This window comes from Oreochromis niloticus, linkage group LG16 (assembly GCF_001858045.2).
Source record: "Oreochromis niloticus isolate F11D_XX linkage group LG16, O_niloticus_UMD_NMBU, whole genome shotgun sequence".
Lineage (NCBI taxonomy): Eukaryota > Metazoa > Chordata > Actinopteri > Cichliformes > Cichlidae > Oreochromis > Oreochromis niloticus.
Window position 1 is genome coordinate 101,610 of NC_031987.2, and position 14,930 is coordinate 116,539.

Sequence of the window (14,930 nt, forward strand, 5' to 3'; positions counted from 1 at the left end):
GAACTGAAGAGCCTTTGTAGCACACAAACAATCAAACTGTAACAAATTACTGAATTTAGAGTAATTCAGTAATTTAGAGTACAGTAAAGCATTACTTTGGTGATGCAGACGTTAAAGTTAACTTAAGTTTGTAGACCGACTTCACTCTCAGGTGTGTTGGATTCGTCAGGCGTGCAGCTACAGTAACAGCACCTGTGAACTGATGACACCATTCACAGCAGTGATGTCAGAGTGTGATAGCACCATCAGCTCCATCAGTCCCTGCTGCTCTGCCTGCAGGTGTTTGATCTTCATATACCTGCTGTCAGCACATCTGTCCATGCTTCTGACTCCGCCTCCTTCCCACTTAGAGCTGATTGAGAAAGTCTGGATTACCTGATCAAGTTCAGAACAATGATCACGTGACCTGAGCCTGATGTCAGGATATTTGAAACTAATCAGGAAACCCGATCCTGGATTTGCTGATCTGGATTCAAACAGCAGGGACCTGAACACAACATGTTCTCATCTGAACAGATTCAGCAGTCAGAAAACAGATGCCGTGAATGCAGCACAGGTTTAGTGATGTGTTCGCTGACATCATCAGCATCATCTGAGGTTAAAACAGTCCTGCTGACCTTTGACCTCCAGCTGCTCAGCTTAAGGTGACACCCAAAGAGTTCAGCTGCTAAATAACCAACCAATCAGAGCCTGTCCTGATGATCAAATGATTTCCTGTTTCTCTAAGAGACTCCTAAGTCTGACCCCGCCTACTCAGATGGCATCACACAGAAGCATGGTCACCACAGCATGCACGTCTTATGAAGAACTGAGGATCAGTAAACAATGCTGAGGTCAGCTTACATGTCTCTCACACACACACACACACACACACACACACACACAGGAAATTAGTGTTTGAAAATAAAAACACAGCTCTGTTTGTGTTCCTGTAAAACCAATTGATGATGTTTTTATTCTCAGATAATCAATACATCTGATCACATGATTGCTTCCTGATGTCCTCACGTGACTCTGACTCAATGAGGCCACATGTAGCAGCTTTACTAGAACTGAGTTTGACCCCAAGACCACCTGCAGGTCAGACCGACTTCATGGCGGCGAGGACTGAGAGACTCGGTCATGGGAGGTGAAAAGGTTCATGGCGGACGTGATTGTCAGCTCCAGGAGGTGAAAAAAGAAATAAAGTTTGTCTCTGTTCCTGATCAGACTTCCAGCTGATGGACCAATCAGCTGTGCTCACCTGCACAAGCCTGTACACCTGCAGCACAGTCACAGGCTTTGTTCTTTTATTCTGACATCTGTCCTCTCCATCCTACATGAAGTCTTTTAGTTTGGAGTCCCCGCCCTGCTCTGATTGGCCCTGGTCATAAGCTTGACTCTTTGGGCGGGTAGTCCACATTGGTCACCATGGTGACAATCTCCTCGTGGGCCGTGACGCTCGACTGTTGCTGCATCTGCACGACGCGCTCCTCCACGCAGCCCGCCGACAGCCGCGCCTCCGCCTCATGATCCCAGCACTCCTCCATCGTCTCACAGAGGAGAGCCAGACCCTGCGTTGGGAGGGGGGCATAGAGGAGACCTGGGTCAGAGGTCAAACATAGCCCTTGTTTCTTTATAAACTCCACCTGCAGCGAGGTCATCCCGGAGCTTCAAACAACTGCATGAGCTATGCTTTACAGTGTACTGTGGGTAGTGACTCACGGCGTGCTTCTGCCAGCAGTCTCTGATTGTGGGCCTGAGCTTCTTGTAGACGACCACCTCCTGCATGTCCTCCAGAGACGGATGCTGACCCGCCTCCTCCTCAAAGGGCAGCAGGTACTCATCTACTGGACCTGAACCACAGAAGACCAGGGTGTGCTGATCAGTCAATGTTCACTTTGACACACACACACACACACACACACACACACTCTGATGCAAACCAAAGCAAAGCAGGTGAAGACGTAAACACAGGACGGCAGCGTCGCCCTCCACCGACCACAACGACATGTTCATGTCAGTTTCCTCACATGTCACATGACCATTCTTTATAAGCAGGTCAAACTTTAACAACCAACCAGGCGTGACCCCAGCCAGGCCTAGTCCCACCCGGTTGGCTGTTGTTAAATTTTGACGAGCTGACCTGGTGGGTCAGGTGACCAGACCTCAGGTATCTTCTGGCGTTTCATACCGTCAGCAGCCTTGCAGCGTGATGCGAGCTCCCACAGCACCAGCCCCACAGCGTACATGTCGATCCTCAGGAAGGCGTCTCTCTGGAAGTTGATGGCGCCCTCCAGGACCTCTGGGGCCATGTACCTCCTGGTCCCCACCTGACACAGACAGGAACCAGATCAGCTGTTTACTGAGGTGATGTGACACAACTATAAAGAGCAGAGAAGCTGGCGGAAGAGACATGGATAACATCACTGATATCAATAAAGTTTGAACTTGTTACGCAGCAGTTGTCTGAAGCCCCGCCCCCTTTAACCTCATGGCAGGTGCTCACACTTATTTTAAAACTCTGTAATAACACAACAGCATCTAAATGATGTCATTACTGTGGAGAACGAGCTGAGTGACCGGTAAACAAACAGCTCATTTAGAGCCGACCTCAAAGCTGCTACAACTAATATGTAAACGCAAACAGTGAGTTTGTCACACCATGTAGCTTCACCTCCTCAAACCCTCTAATTGGCTGCTCTACTCTCATTTCTCTCTTTGGTTCTCCACACTCTGGACACTCTGCTCCGTTCAGCTACGCCTCCCCCGCTGTGCACAGCTGCAATCAGGCCAGCTCAACATCCCAGCACTAATTATTCTTCTATCAAACATCCCGGAATATTTACCCATCAGCCACCAGATGGAGCTATTTGCTTCTTCCTAACCCAGACTGTCCTCACCTGGACCATCAGGTGTACCTGGAACTCCATCATGCGTTTGCTAAACACTCTTAGATATTTCTGTATCCACTGACTGTTACACTCTCACTGCTATAATGACAAAGTGTGACAGAGGCGTAGCTCAGGTGGACTCACCTGTCCGTGAGCATCACCTGGAGACTTTCCCGCCTCAAACCTGAGAGCGAGGCCAAAGTCGGCGATGCAGGCAGTCAGGTCGGACTTCAGCAGGACGTTCTTACTCTTGAAGTCCCTGAAAAACACACAGAGCTGTCAGGCAGGTGTAGAGGTGTGTGTGTGTGTGTGTGTGTGTGTGTGTGTGTGTGTGTGTATGTGTATATATATATATATATATATATATATATATATATATATATATATATATATATATATATATATATATATATATATATATATATATATATATATATATATATATATATATATATATATATATATATATATATAGATGCGCCTGTGTGGGCGTGCCCTTACGCACGTACCTGTGTGCGATGGCGGGTTTATATGCAGATATGTCTTCGTGGAGGTAAGCCAGGCCTCGTGACATTGACTGAGCAATCCGACAGAGTTCAGACCAGGAGAGAACGTTGGCTTTAAGGTGGTCAGTCAGAGAACCCTGAGAACACGTCAGGGAGAACACAGAATGAAGACGGAGGGTCAGAAGTCAAATTTGTTAGAGCGACTCGGTCTTCTGTCCACACATTCACAAATTGAACCCGCTCCAACTCGTCCACGTTCTCCCAGGTTCTAATTAGAGATGGCACGATACCACTTTTTTATGTCCGATACTGATATCATAAATCTGAATATCTGCCGATACCGATATGAATCCGATATAGTGTGTTTTTTAATCAATAAAACAGTTTTTTAATATCTTGCTGCATTTTGTATAAGTTCATACTCAGGTTTAAATAAACAACACTAAAGCTATTCTGTTATTCCTGTATGCAAAAAATACACTGCACCCAAAATATTTCATAGTTCAGCAACACTGATCAATCTAATAAACTTAAACCTGCTCCATCCTCCCTATTCTGGTATTTTAAAGAGTACTTAGCAGAAATATTAAGCAACCTAACTAATAGGGTTGCAAACTCCCAGCAAAAGAAAATAGGGAACCACCCCCCACCCTCCACCTCATGATGCTTAATCGATGTAATCAACTTTAATTTGATGCAGGGTGAAAAAAAATGCACAGAAATAAATTATTTTTCAAGAATAATTAAATAGATTCAACATCTTTCTTCAACAGAATTGCAGACTGCACAGATGGTACCTTCCCAAAGGAAAAAGTACTATAGCTTACTAGGGTATATTAGAATTAACAGTTACTATATACAGTAATGGACTTCTATACATTTTACATCAGATTAAAACTTTGGGTGTAAGATTCAGATAATTATTTATTAAAAGCTCGACATTTTAAATGAGAATAAGAAAGAAAATTATGTCTTTGTGCCCCCTTTTCCCTGTTCATGCCCTATCGGCCCCCCTGGCTAAACTTTGCTAGATCCGCCCCTGCACAGTTACCAGCCGTCAGCTGCGTAGAAAAGGATCCTGGTGTAGAAAGTAATATTAAATAAATTCTAACAACAGCTTATCAAGCGTAAACGTGCTGCTGTTGTTCAGCCGCTGGTTTCCTCTTTCTGGTGCAAAGTGGGCCAAAAACAAAGAAGAGAGACGGACTCGCCACAGAAAAGCCAATCAGCTGATCATTGATCAGTTTCACGATTGAAGTAGCAGCAGGAGAGGGAGAGGCAGTCGCTCCATATATCGGTGGTTAAGCTTAACGTGGGAACGCTTTACAAACATTCAGAGATGAACTTACACACTTGCTTTACTTCTCTCTGGGATAACTTCCTCGGAGATGAAATGCCGGTTTGGTAGCGAGGCTACAAATACACACAGCCGCTCTATCATGTGACGCACACTGCTCCGACATGCTACGGTTATGAGCCGAGTTACGCCATGTGGCAAGTTTTGTGAGGTGTTTTTTTGATATTTAATGGATCGGATTACATTTTTTATTTCTGGCCGATATCTGATCCAGTAATTTAGGTCAGTATCGGACCGATACGGATACGTAATATCGGATCGGTCCATCTCTAGTTCTAATGGAGTTTTAGGAGTGTTCTGCAGTTCCACCTCCAGCCTGTGGGGTCACTGTTACCTTGTGATGGTAGGCGGTGACGAGCCACAGCTCCGTTTCCAGCTCGCTGCCTCTCTTCTCAGCGCCGAGGAACTGCAGCAGGTTCTCGTGTCTCATCCCGCTCAGGCTGAAGATCTCAAACTCGTTCTGCCAAGACTGACGCTCCTGAGCACAGGTCAGAGGTCAGAGTAGTCAGGGGCGTGGCCCAACTGTGACCTCACACAGAGGTCATTTCCCAACATGTGCTCTTGTGAGATGTCATCATTCAAAGGGTTGGGGTGCATTTCATCTGAAAATATGTGTTATTGTAGGATCTAATTTACAATATGAAGCGCCTCGAGGCGACTGTTGTTGTGATGTGGTGCTGTGGAAATAAAACTGAACTGAAACTCAAAAGTGGCCGTGGCGGAGGAGAGCGGCTAAAACTGTGAGTGAAGTTTGAAATGTGCCCGTTTCTGTGACACAAAGTAACGGATGGTCTCCACAGCATGGATGTTTCAGGCGAGAATGTAGATACGGATATTTCCAAACATCACCTCCCTCTGGGCGAACAGCCAGTTCGCCTCGCCAGGTGTCAGCTGACCAAAAGGTCAAGGCTTATTCTCCCTGACTCCTGCCACATCATTTTTAAATCTCCCCAGGCTTTGGCCACTCAGTGGAGGTTAAACATCATGTTTGGCTTATTTCAGTGTTTTAGAGAAAATCAGTTTGATCAAAACTGGATCGTTGTATTTAACTTTCATGTCTCACTGGAGTGCTGTCACCGTGTTTGGAAATGAATATTCCGCTCGTCATTATTCCCTGACGCAGATGTGCTCATGTATATGGAGCAGAAACATCTGGCGAAGCTGCTCATGAAGACTTCACACAAAGGATCAGATAATGTTTTTAATATTTATTCTGTTTCTACGACAATAAAAACAAAATCATTCTCACGTCTGACCCGTTTGTTGTTGTTGTTAAATAAGCCGCGTGAGCTGTGCGTACATGTTTGTGTTTCAGTCATGTGACTGTTGGTGCTCAGCTGTATGAAGGTCATCAGTGTCTGGATGTTAGAAGAGCCGTGAAGACCAACGCTCTGATGCTCCTCTCATAGCCAAGATTTTTGCCAAAGTGCTTGGAATCACTTGTGTAGTAAATGGGCTACTTGTATTATCAATATTAATCACACTAAGATTAACGGCACACACACTGACCTGGACAGGGAAGATCTTGACAGCGACGAGTTCGCTGAGCAGCTGAGCCTTCCACACGCAGCCAAAGCGCCCCCTGGCTTTCAGCTCCAGCAATTGCAGCGGCTTCTGTTCCAGGACAGGGGAGGGGGCAGGGGGCCGGTCTCCTGGGGGGGGCAGGAGGAGATCAGAGACAGAGGATACAGGAAAATAAAGAACATCTTGTCAGGGCTGTCAGGCCACACCCACATGGACATGTGTACATTAAAAACACAGAGTGACAGAACCATGAGAGTGGGCTGGCCTAAAGATGGGCGGTGTGGCGTGCTGACACAGTCATGCAGGGCAAGGAAGGAGCGGGATGTGCAGACATCATGTGACACAAAACATAAAGGTGACAGAATGTGCTCAGAGACCCAAAGTGGGAGAACACAAGGCGGGTGGTGACGGAGCACGCTCAGTGGGTCTCCTTACCTCGACCATGATGTGAAAAGCGTGCTGAGAGGCAAAGAAACAGCTCAAAGTCACACAGACAGGAAGAGGTGGAGCTAAATCACAGCCTCACTCTGAAACATCAGCATTGCCTCACTACTCCAGCTATGTGTCACCGCCTCCTCGCGTCTTAGCCCCTCCCACCCCAGAGGTGAAGACAGAGGTTTTTAACAAAAAGAGCATCAATGTCACATGACACAGTCACGTGACAGAGTTGATGATGCTGTTTTAAACTACAACAAACACCAGCTCTGTGTACCGTTACCGTGGAAACTGTGCTTTTCCTGATCACCCTGCGAGTGTTTCAGGTCTTTTATTTTGAACCTGACATGACGTGTTCCTGACTTCCTGATTGGACTAAACAGCAGGAACATGTCAGGACAAACCCCAAACACCTGATCAGTACACCTGGCTTCAGTGTTTACCTGGAACGAGTTTGTTCACCTGCTGCTGGGACTTCCTGTAGAACAGACAGCTGATTAAAGCTGTTATGAAGCATTTATTGTGAAAGTTTGTTTTTCATTTTTTAAACTCAGATTAGGAAGTCACCCGACTGTTACATGACCTGCTCCTCACAGGAGGTCTCACCTGTGTGGGCACCAGCACAGGTGGGTAGGCCAGTTTGTGGTGTCGGTACATCCAAAATGACAGCAGGATGATGGTGGCGACGGCCATGATGGGGAGCAGCGAGTACATCAGTGCAGTGACCACCGGGGGTCGCAGCGTGAGTGGGATGTTTGTCGCTATGGAAACACACACCGAAAAGAGGTTACAACATGAAGTACAGGAGGTTTTTCACTATAAGGTTCCATTTTAACGTCAAAGATTTTCAGAATAAGTTGCAAGATGAGCAGGCACGTACGGGGCAGTGGTGGCGTGTGGTTGCTGTTGGGCAGGTAGAAAAACTTCTGGTTGCACAGACTTCCCTCACAGCAGCAGAAGAAGACGTCAGGGGACTCCTTCCTCTCAACACACTCCCTCCTATCAGGAAACGGCACAGATGAGCTGATGCACAGGTGAGGTCACCACACTTAGGTAACCCTCCCCCCCGCAATGACGTGTCTCCTCCTCCTCACTAGAGATGGCACGATACCACTTTTTTATGTCCGATACCGATATCATAAATTTGGATATCTGCCGATACCAATATGAATCCGATATAGTGCGTTTTTTAATCAATAAAACTGTTTTTTAATATCTTGCTGCATTTTGTATAAGTTCATACTCAAGTTTAAATAAAAAATGGCCTGTATTTATATAGCGCTTTACTAGTCCCTAAGGACCCCAAAGCGCTTTACATATCCAGTCATCCACCCATTCACGCACTGGTGATGGCAAGCTACGTTGTAGCCACAGCCACCCTGGGGCGCACTGACAGAGGCGAGGCTGCCAGACACTGGCGCCACCGGGCCCTCTGACCACCATCAGTAGGCAACGGGGTGAAGTGTCTTGCCCAAGGACACAATGACCGAGACTGTCCAAGCCGGGGATCGAACCGGCAATCTTCCGATTACAAGGCGAACTCCCAACTCTTGAGCCACGATCGCATAAACAACAACACTAAAGGTATTCTGTTATACCTGTATGTAAAAAATACACTGCGCCCAAAATATTTCATAGTTCAGCAACACTGATCAATCTAATAAACTTAAACCTGCTCCATCCTCCCTATTCTGGTATTTTAAAGAGTACTTAGCAGAAATATTAAGCAACCTAACTAATAGGGTTGCAAACTCCCAGCAAAAGAAAATAGGGAACCACCCCCCACCTCATGATGCTTAATCGATGTAATCAACTTTAATTTGATGCAGGGTGAAAAAAAATGCACAGAAATCAATTATTTTTCCAAGAATAATTAAATAGATTCAACATCTTTCTTCTACAGAATTACAGAATTCACAGATGGAACCTTCCCAAAGGAAAAAGTACTATAGCTTACTAGGGTATATTAGAATTAACAGTTACTATATACAGTAATGGACTTCTATACATTTTACATCAGATTAAAACTTTGGGTGTAAGATTCAGATAATTATTTATTAAAAGCTCGACATTTTAAATGAGAATAAGAAAGAAAAGTATGTCTTTGTGCCCCCTTTTCCCTGTTCATGCCCTATCGGCCCCCCTGGCTAAACTTTGCTAGATCCGCCCCTGCACAGTTACCAGCCGTCAGCTACTTAGAAAAGGATCCTGGTGTAGAAAGTAATATTAAATAAATTCTAACAACAGCTTATCAAGCGTAAACGTGCTGCTGTTGTTCAGCCGCTGGTTTCCTCTTTCTGGTGCAAAGTGGGCCAAAAACAAAGAAGAGAGACGGACTCGCCACAGAAAAGCCGATCAGCTGATCATTGATCAGTTTCACGATTGAAGTAGCAGCAGGAGAGGGAGAGAGAGAGGCAGTCGCTCCATATATCGGTGGTTAAGCTTAACGTGGGAACGCTTTACAAACATTCAGAGATGAACTTACACACTTGCTTTACTTCTCTCTGGGATAACTTCCTCGGAGATGAAATGCCGGTTTGGTAGCGAGGCTACAAATACACACAGCCGCTCTATCATGTGACGCACACTGCTCCGACGTGCTACGGTTATGAGCCGAGTTACGCCATGTGGCAAGTTTTGTGAGGTGTTTTTTTTTATATTTAATGGATCGGATTAAATTTTTTATTTCTGGCCGATATCTGATCCAGTAATTTAGGTCAGTATCCATCTCTACTCCTCACACGCACTAATGTGTTTCAGCTTTATCACTGAACTCTCAAGTGACCTCACACATGAGCTCACAGTCACTCACCTGTGTGGTCTCTCACAGGTGAGCGACAGTGACAGAACTCATGTTATCACACTGGTGAGCTTTTACAGCACCTCTCGGTTCACATATGAAAACTGTTCAATTGCTCTGATTGATACGAGGGCTGACTGGTGACAGGTAATGGTAAATGGACTGGTTCTTATATAGCGCTTTTCTACTCTGAGTGCTCAAAGCGCTTTATACAACTCGCTCATTCACCCATTCACACAAGCACTTTTCTAAGTTCTTAGTGCTATCCAACTAATTCATACATGAACATTCACACTCCGATGGATGCATAAGTCACACTCTTATGCATCACACTCACACACTCCGATGGATGCATCAGAGTGTGTGAGTTTGTGCTAGCTCTTCTTCTCCTGAAATCACTCTGATCCTCCGAGTGAACCTACAGCAACATGTAGACAAACCAATTCAACTACAGGTAGACATACACCTGAACACACCTGCCCTGAGGGAACTTCTAAAATCACCACTCTGTACTTGAACAAAGTCAGGTTCAGGGCTGGGAGCATCATCGATCAATAACCCGATCAGGTCTAAACTCTGCTATCCTCCTGTTGAACCACAGACGTGCTCCTTTACTTCCTGTTGTTACCTGAGCATGACCTCTCTGGCCCCACCTACCTGTCATAGCAGCTAGGGTCGTCAAGCCAGCAGCCCTGTTTGACCACGGTCACCTGACCGGAGGTGTTCCTCCAGGTGGCGAAGCAGTGCTGCCTCTTATCCTTCTGCCCGGAGCAGATCTCCACGCCGCTGATGTTCCCTCGGCCCTCCACTGAGGAGGAGTAGGAGCTGGAGCTGTACAGCACACAGGTCTGAGTCTGAATGTGGCCCAGGATTGCACCTGAGGAGGCAGAGGAAGCATACAGCATGTGAGAGTGACTGAAACAGGTACAGATCAGCTGTTTCCTGTCAGCTCAAGAGCTAATCAATAACTGACCAATATCTGATCAGCAGGTTTTCTGCAGGTCTGAGGTGACCTGTGGTTGAAGATCACCTATATGTGATATACACTATTGAAATGAAGCTGCTGGATAGCTGCCCTGAGGCGTTTCAGTGAGCAGACAGCATCACTGAGACACAGCTGACTGCTACCTATTTTAGCGCTGAGCCCGGATTAGGATCAAAGCAGCTCGGAGTTATTTACTGGGGCTTGTTTCCTGTGACATCAGAATTAAAGTCTGGTTTCTAATGATCGATTGTGTCTGTGGTGATGATGTTAGAGCCAAGTGTGCTCACCTGAGGAGCAGGTGATTAGGAGGACGCTGAAGGCCAGCCTGGTGGCGGATCCCATGGTGCTGCTCAGATAAATCCTAGTTACAATCCTAATCCGGGATTACGCTCCCTCTGACTGACAACAGGACTCTGGGCACCGGAACCATGTCCCGGTCCAAGCAGCGGTTGCGGCCCGTTCACCGAGACGCCCCGTGAGAGCACCCGGGAAGAGGGGCCCAGGAGCCGGGCAGGCCCTGAGACATGGTGCGCTGTCAGGAGATCCGGACCTGAGGACCAGTACAGGCTGCTCGCCGGGTCGGAGCGGTGCTGTAAAGGTTTATGCTGCAGAAATCGGTTTATCGACGAACTGACAGGTTATCAATCAGAGGATTGATCTGGATTAACTCCATCAGCGAACCTCCGGCCATGAAGCACAGTTCACCTTGGACCACTGTACCATTCTCCGCGAAGCCTCAGCCGTGCTGTGACCCTGGATCACACTCACCTCCCCGCAGAGAGCCGGGCGGAGGTGTAGCCTCAGCCCGCCTCTGATGATCACTGCTCTGTTACACGGATGCTAGCTGGCCCGGCTACCCTTTAGCTTAGCTCAGAGGAGGAAAACCTCAAACCGCATCCGCGTACCGTCTGTTCGCTCCGCGGGAGGAAGCGCCGTGTGAACGATCCCGGACCGGCTCACAGCGTACAGCCGACCTGCCCGCCTCCCCCTCGCCTAGTCTCCGTATTACTTCCACTCCACACTCCGAGGCCGACAGCAGGAGGAAGATGGCGGATACGCTGTGATCAGTTTGTTTTTTTCACCGTCTTCCATAGTCACCTGTCACAGCGTACACGATCATCTGATGGGCACCTACAACAACCAATAGGATGCCTAGAACAATCCGGAGCCCCATTTATTCACCAATGATTAGCCGTGTTTGTGTGTAGAGCCCATGGAATGAGAGAAAAGCCCCGCTCACTGAAAAGAGGTTGGTGGGCTGTCAGAAAAGTCTTTAAAAATGGAGAAAAATACAAGCGGAAAGAAACCTCCAATAAACCAATCAGAATTCAGTAAAACTATAATTTTTTGAATATAATCCAGTTACAACCTAAAAAATATAAAAATGTTTTATAAACTTTCTGACCTGTGAGATTTATGCTTTAAACTTGTTTCGTCACTTGGTGGTGGAAACAGCAGTTAGCGACTGAACTAACATCATGTAGGTCCTCAGTAATCCAGGTCATGGTAGTCTAAGGAGCTTGGAAAGAAAAGCGTTTGGTCTTCTTTAAACTTCCTTGAAGACGTTTCACTTCTCATCCAAGAAGCTTCTTCACTTCTAACACCAAATTCATTCAATTCAAGGATTCAAAGCGTTTATTGTCATGTGTGCAAAGAAAAAGCATTTCTCTGTACAATGAAATTCTTTCTCTGCTGTCCACACTCAGATGCTGGTTAATATGTACAAATAGATAAAATACAAATAGCATGAATAAATAAAAGGAGAAAAAATTTGAAGTGTTAAATTTATGTGCAAAAGAGCTATGAGCTTAATGTGCTGGTTTGATATGTGAGATGACCTGATGTGCAAAAATTATTATTATTACTGTTAAAATAGGTCAGCTGTTCAAGAGTCTGATGGCAGTGGGGAAGAAGGAGTTGTTGAGTCGAGATGTTCTGGATTTCACACTTCTAAACCTTCGTCTTGAGGGCAGAAGTGTGAACAGTACATGTTGGGGGTGTGTGGGGTCTTTGAGGATGGAGGCAGCTCGTCAGGGCTCAGCGATGGTAGATGCTCTGCAGAGAGGGCACCGGGGTCCTGATGATCTTCTCCACAGTTGTTATCACTCTGCAGGCGTTTCCGGTCCATAGCAGTAGTGCTGCCGTACCATGCAGTGATGCAGCTGGTCAGTGTGCTCTCCACAGTACAGCTGTAGAACCTGCTGAGGATCTTGGCCAACATACCTTCCTCAGCCTCCTCGGGAAATACAGCAGCTGCTGAGCCTTCTTGACCAGCTGTGTGGTGTTCAGTGTCCAGGTGAGGTCCTCAGTGATGTAGACGCCCAGGTACCTAAAGCTGCTCACCCTCTCCACTTCAAGTCCCCGGATAAACACATCTGGTGAGGCCTCCTCTTCTTCCTTGTGTCCACTATCATCTCCTTTGTCTTGTCATTGTTGAGGGAGAGGTTGTTGTCCTCACACCATGACACCAGACCGGCCACCTCTCTCCTGTAAGCCGCTTCATCCCCTCCAGTGATGCGACCGGTCACTGCAGTGTCGTCCGTGAACTTCAGTATGATGTTATCCCTACTGGAGGCGACACAGTCGTGGGTGTACAGCAGACCTGGGCATATTACGGCCCGCGGGCCACATACGGCCCTTTGTGTATCTTTTTCAGGCCCGCGTGAGGTCAATAATAAATTACCACTAGATAGATTATGTAAATATATGTAGTGAGTGCAATACGATGGTGCTGCTTTTATTCTGAAAACCGCTGCGCTACTTCCACATTGACGTATCTGCGTGTCGCGAGCTTTCAGTGAAGGTGAACGGCCATAAATGATGTTAGCCTCAAGATGGCAGCACGCGCTAAGAAGCGAAAAATTGATAACGAATGTCGCGTTTTTAAGAGGACATGGACTGCCAAGTACTTGTTCACAGAAATTAAAGGTAAAGCTGTGTGCTTGGTCTGTGGTACACAGGTCGCTGTGTTAAAAGATTACAATTTGAATCGCCACTACACGACCAAACATGAGGATAAATACAAAAATCTGTCTGAAAAAGAGCGGGCAAGGGTGTCTGATGCATTGCTAGCAAAACTACAAACCCAACAAGGACTTTTCACCAAACTTCACACCACCAGAGAGGCTGCCGTTCGGACAAGTTATGTAATATCTCACAAAATCGCCAGGAAAAGTAAGGCCTTTTCTGATGGAGAGTTTATTAAGGAGTGCTTATTGGACTCAGTTACACTGATATGCCCAGAGAAAAAGGACGCATTTGAGAACGTCTCACTCTCCCGACGTACTGTGACGAGGCGGGTTGAGGACATCGCTGAGAACTTGGAGCTTCAGCTGAAGAACAGAGCTGCAGACTTTGAATTTTTTTCTCTGGCTTTGGATGAGAGCTGTGATGTGCGTGATACCGCCCAGCTTCTCATCTTCTTACGTGGAATAACTGCAGGCTTTCAAGTCACGGAGGAGCTGGCTGCCATGCAGTCAATGAAAGGAACAACAACCGGCAATGACTTATTCACAGAGGTAAATGCATGTTTGGAAAAATTAGGACTGAAATGGGACAATCTGGCAGGTGTAACAACAGATGGTTGTCCAAATCTGACTGGGAAAAATGTAGGACTTTTAAAGAGAATGCAGGATAAAGTGACAGAAATTAATCCTGTGCAGAAATTGACATTTTTGCATTGTATTATACATCAGGAAGTGTTGTGTAAGATAGTGTTAAAGATGGACCACATTGTTGATGTTGTAACTAAAACAGTTAACTTCATCAGAGCAAGAGCATTAAATCACAGACAATTTATTGCTCTTTTGGAGGAAAATGAGATGGAACATGGTGACATCAGCTACCACTGCTCTGTCAGGTGGCTCAGCCTAAGCAAGGTACTAAAAAGTGTCTGGGATCTGAGAGAACAGATTCAGGATTTCTGTGTGAAGAAAGGACATGGCGTCCCGGAGCTTTCAGATGAAGATTGGGTGGCAGACCTCGGATTTGCTGTGGATGTGACTGCACTAATGAACCAACTAAATGTCAAACTGCAGTGCAGGGGACTTTTTGTGCATGAGATGTACACTGCAGTAAAGGCTTTCATGAGGAAGTTGCAGCTTATCTCAAGCCAAGTGAAGGACAACTTTCTGACCCACTTGCCAACACTAAAGGAGGCTATTCCAAATGCCAATCACCTCCACAAGTACTCAGCCACGTTAGAAGTACTGCATGCAGAGTTTTCAAGGCGATTTCAAGATTTCAAAGCTCTTGAAAATGAAATGGACATGGTTTCTTCTCCCTTCACATGCAGTGTGGATAATGCTTCAAGTGATGTTCAGATGGAACTCATTGACCTGCAGTCTGACACACTTCTGGCAGAGCACTTCAGGTCAGTCTCACTGCTGGACTTTTATTCCTCCCTCAAAGAAGAGAACTTTCCACACCTGAGGAATCATGCTCAGAGGAT

The 14,930-nt window shown here is 46.3% G+C and overlaps 1 protein-coding gene across 1 annotated transcript; it reads right to left on the reverse strand.

Annotated features, from left to right (window-relative positions):
• Positions 1 to 926: 926 nt before the first annotated feature.
• acvr2aa (activin A receptor type 2Aa) lies at positions 927 to 11,964 on the reverse strand. Its single transcript, XM_003458380.4, is given in 12 exon segments — positions 927 to 1,553; positions 1,705 to 1,835; positions 2,174 to 2,312; positions 3,018 to 3,132; positions 3,383 to 3,516; positions 5,071 to 5,214; positions 6,246 to 6,367; positions 6,370 to 6,388; positions 7,302 to 7,456; positions 7,576 to 7,694; positions 10,153 to 10,372; positions 10,768 to 11,964. Coding segments are annotated over 12 exon segments (1,539 nt in total). The 5' UTR covers positions 10,823 to 11,964; the 3' UTR covers positions 927 to 1,367.
• Between the last annotated feature and the right edge of the window lie 2,966 nt (positions 11,965 to 14,930).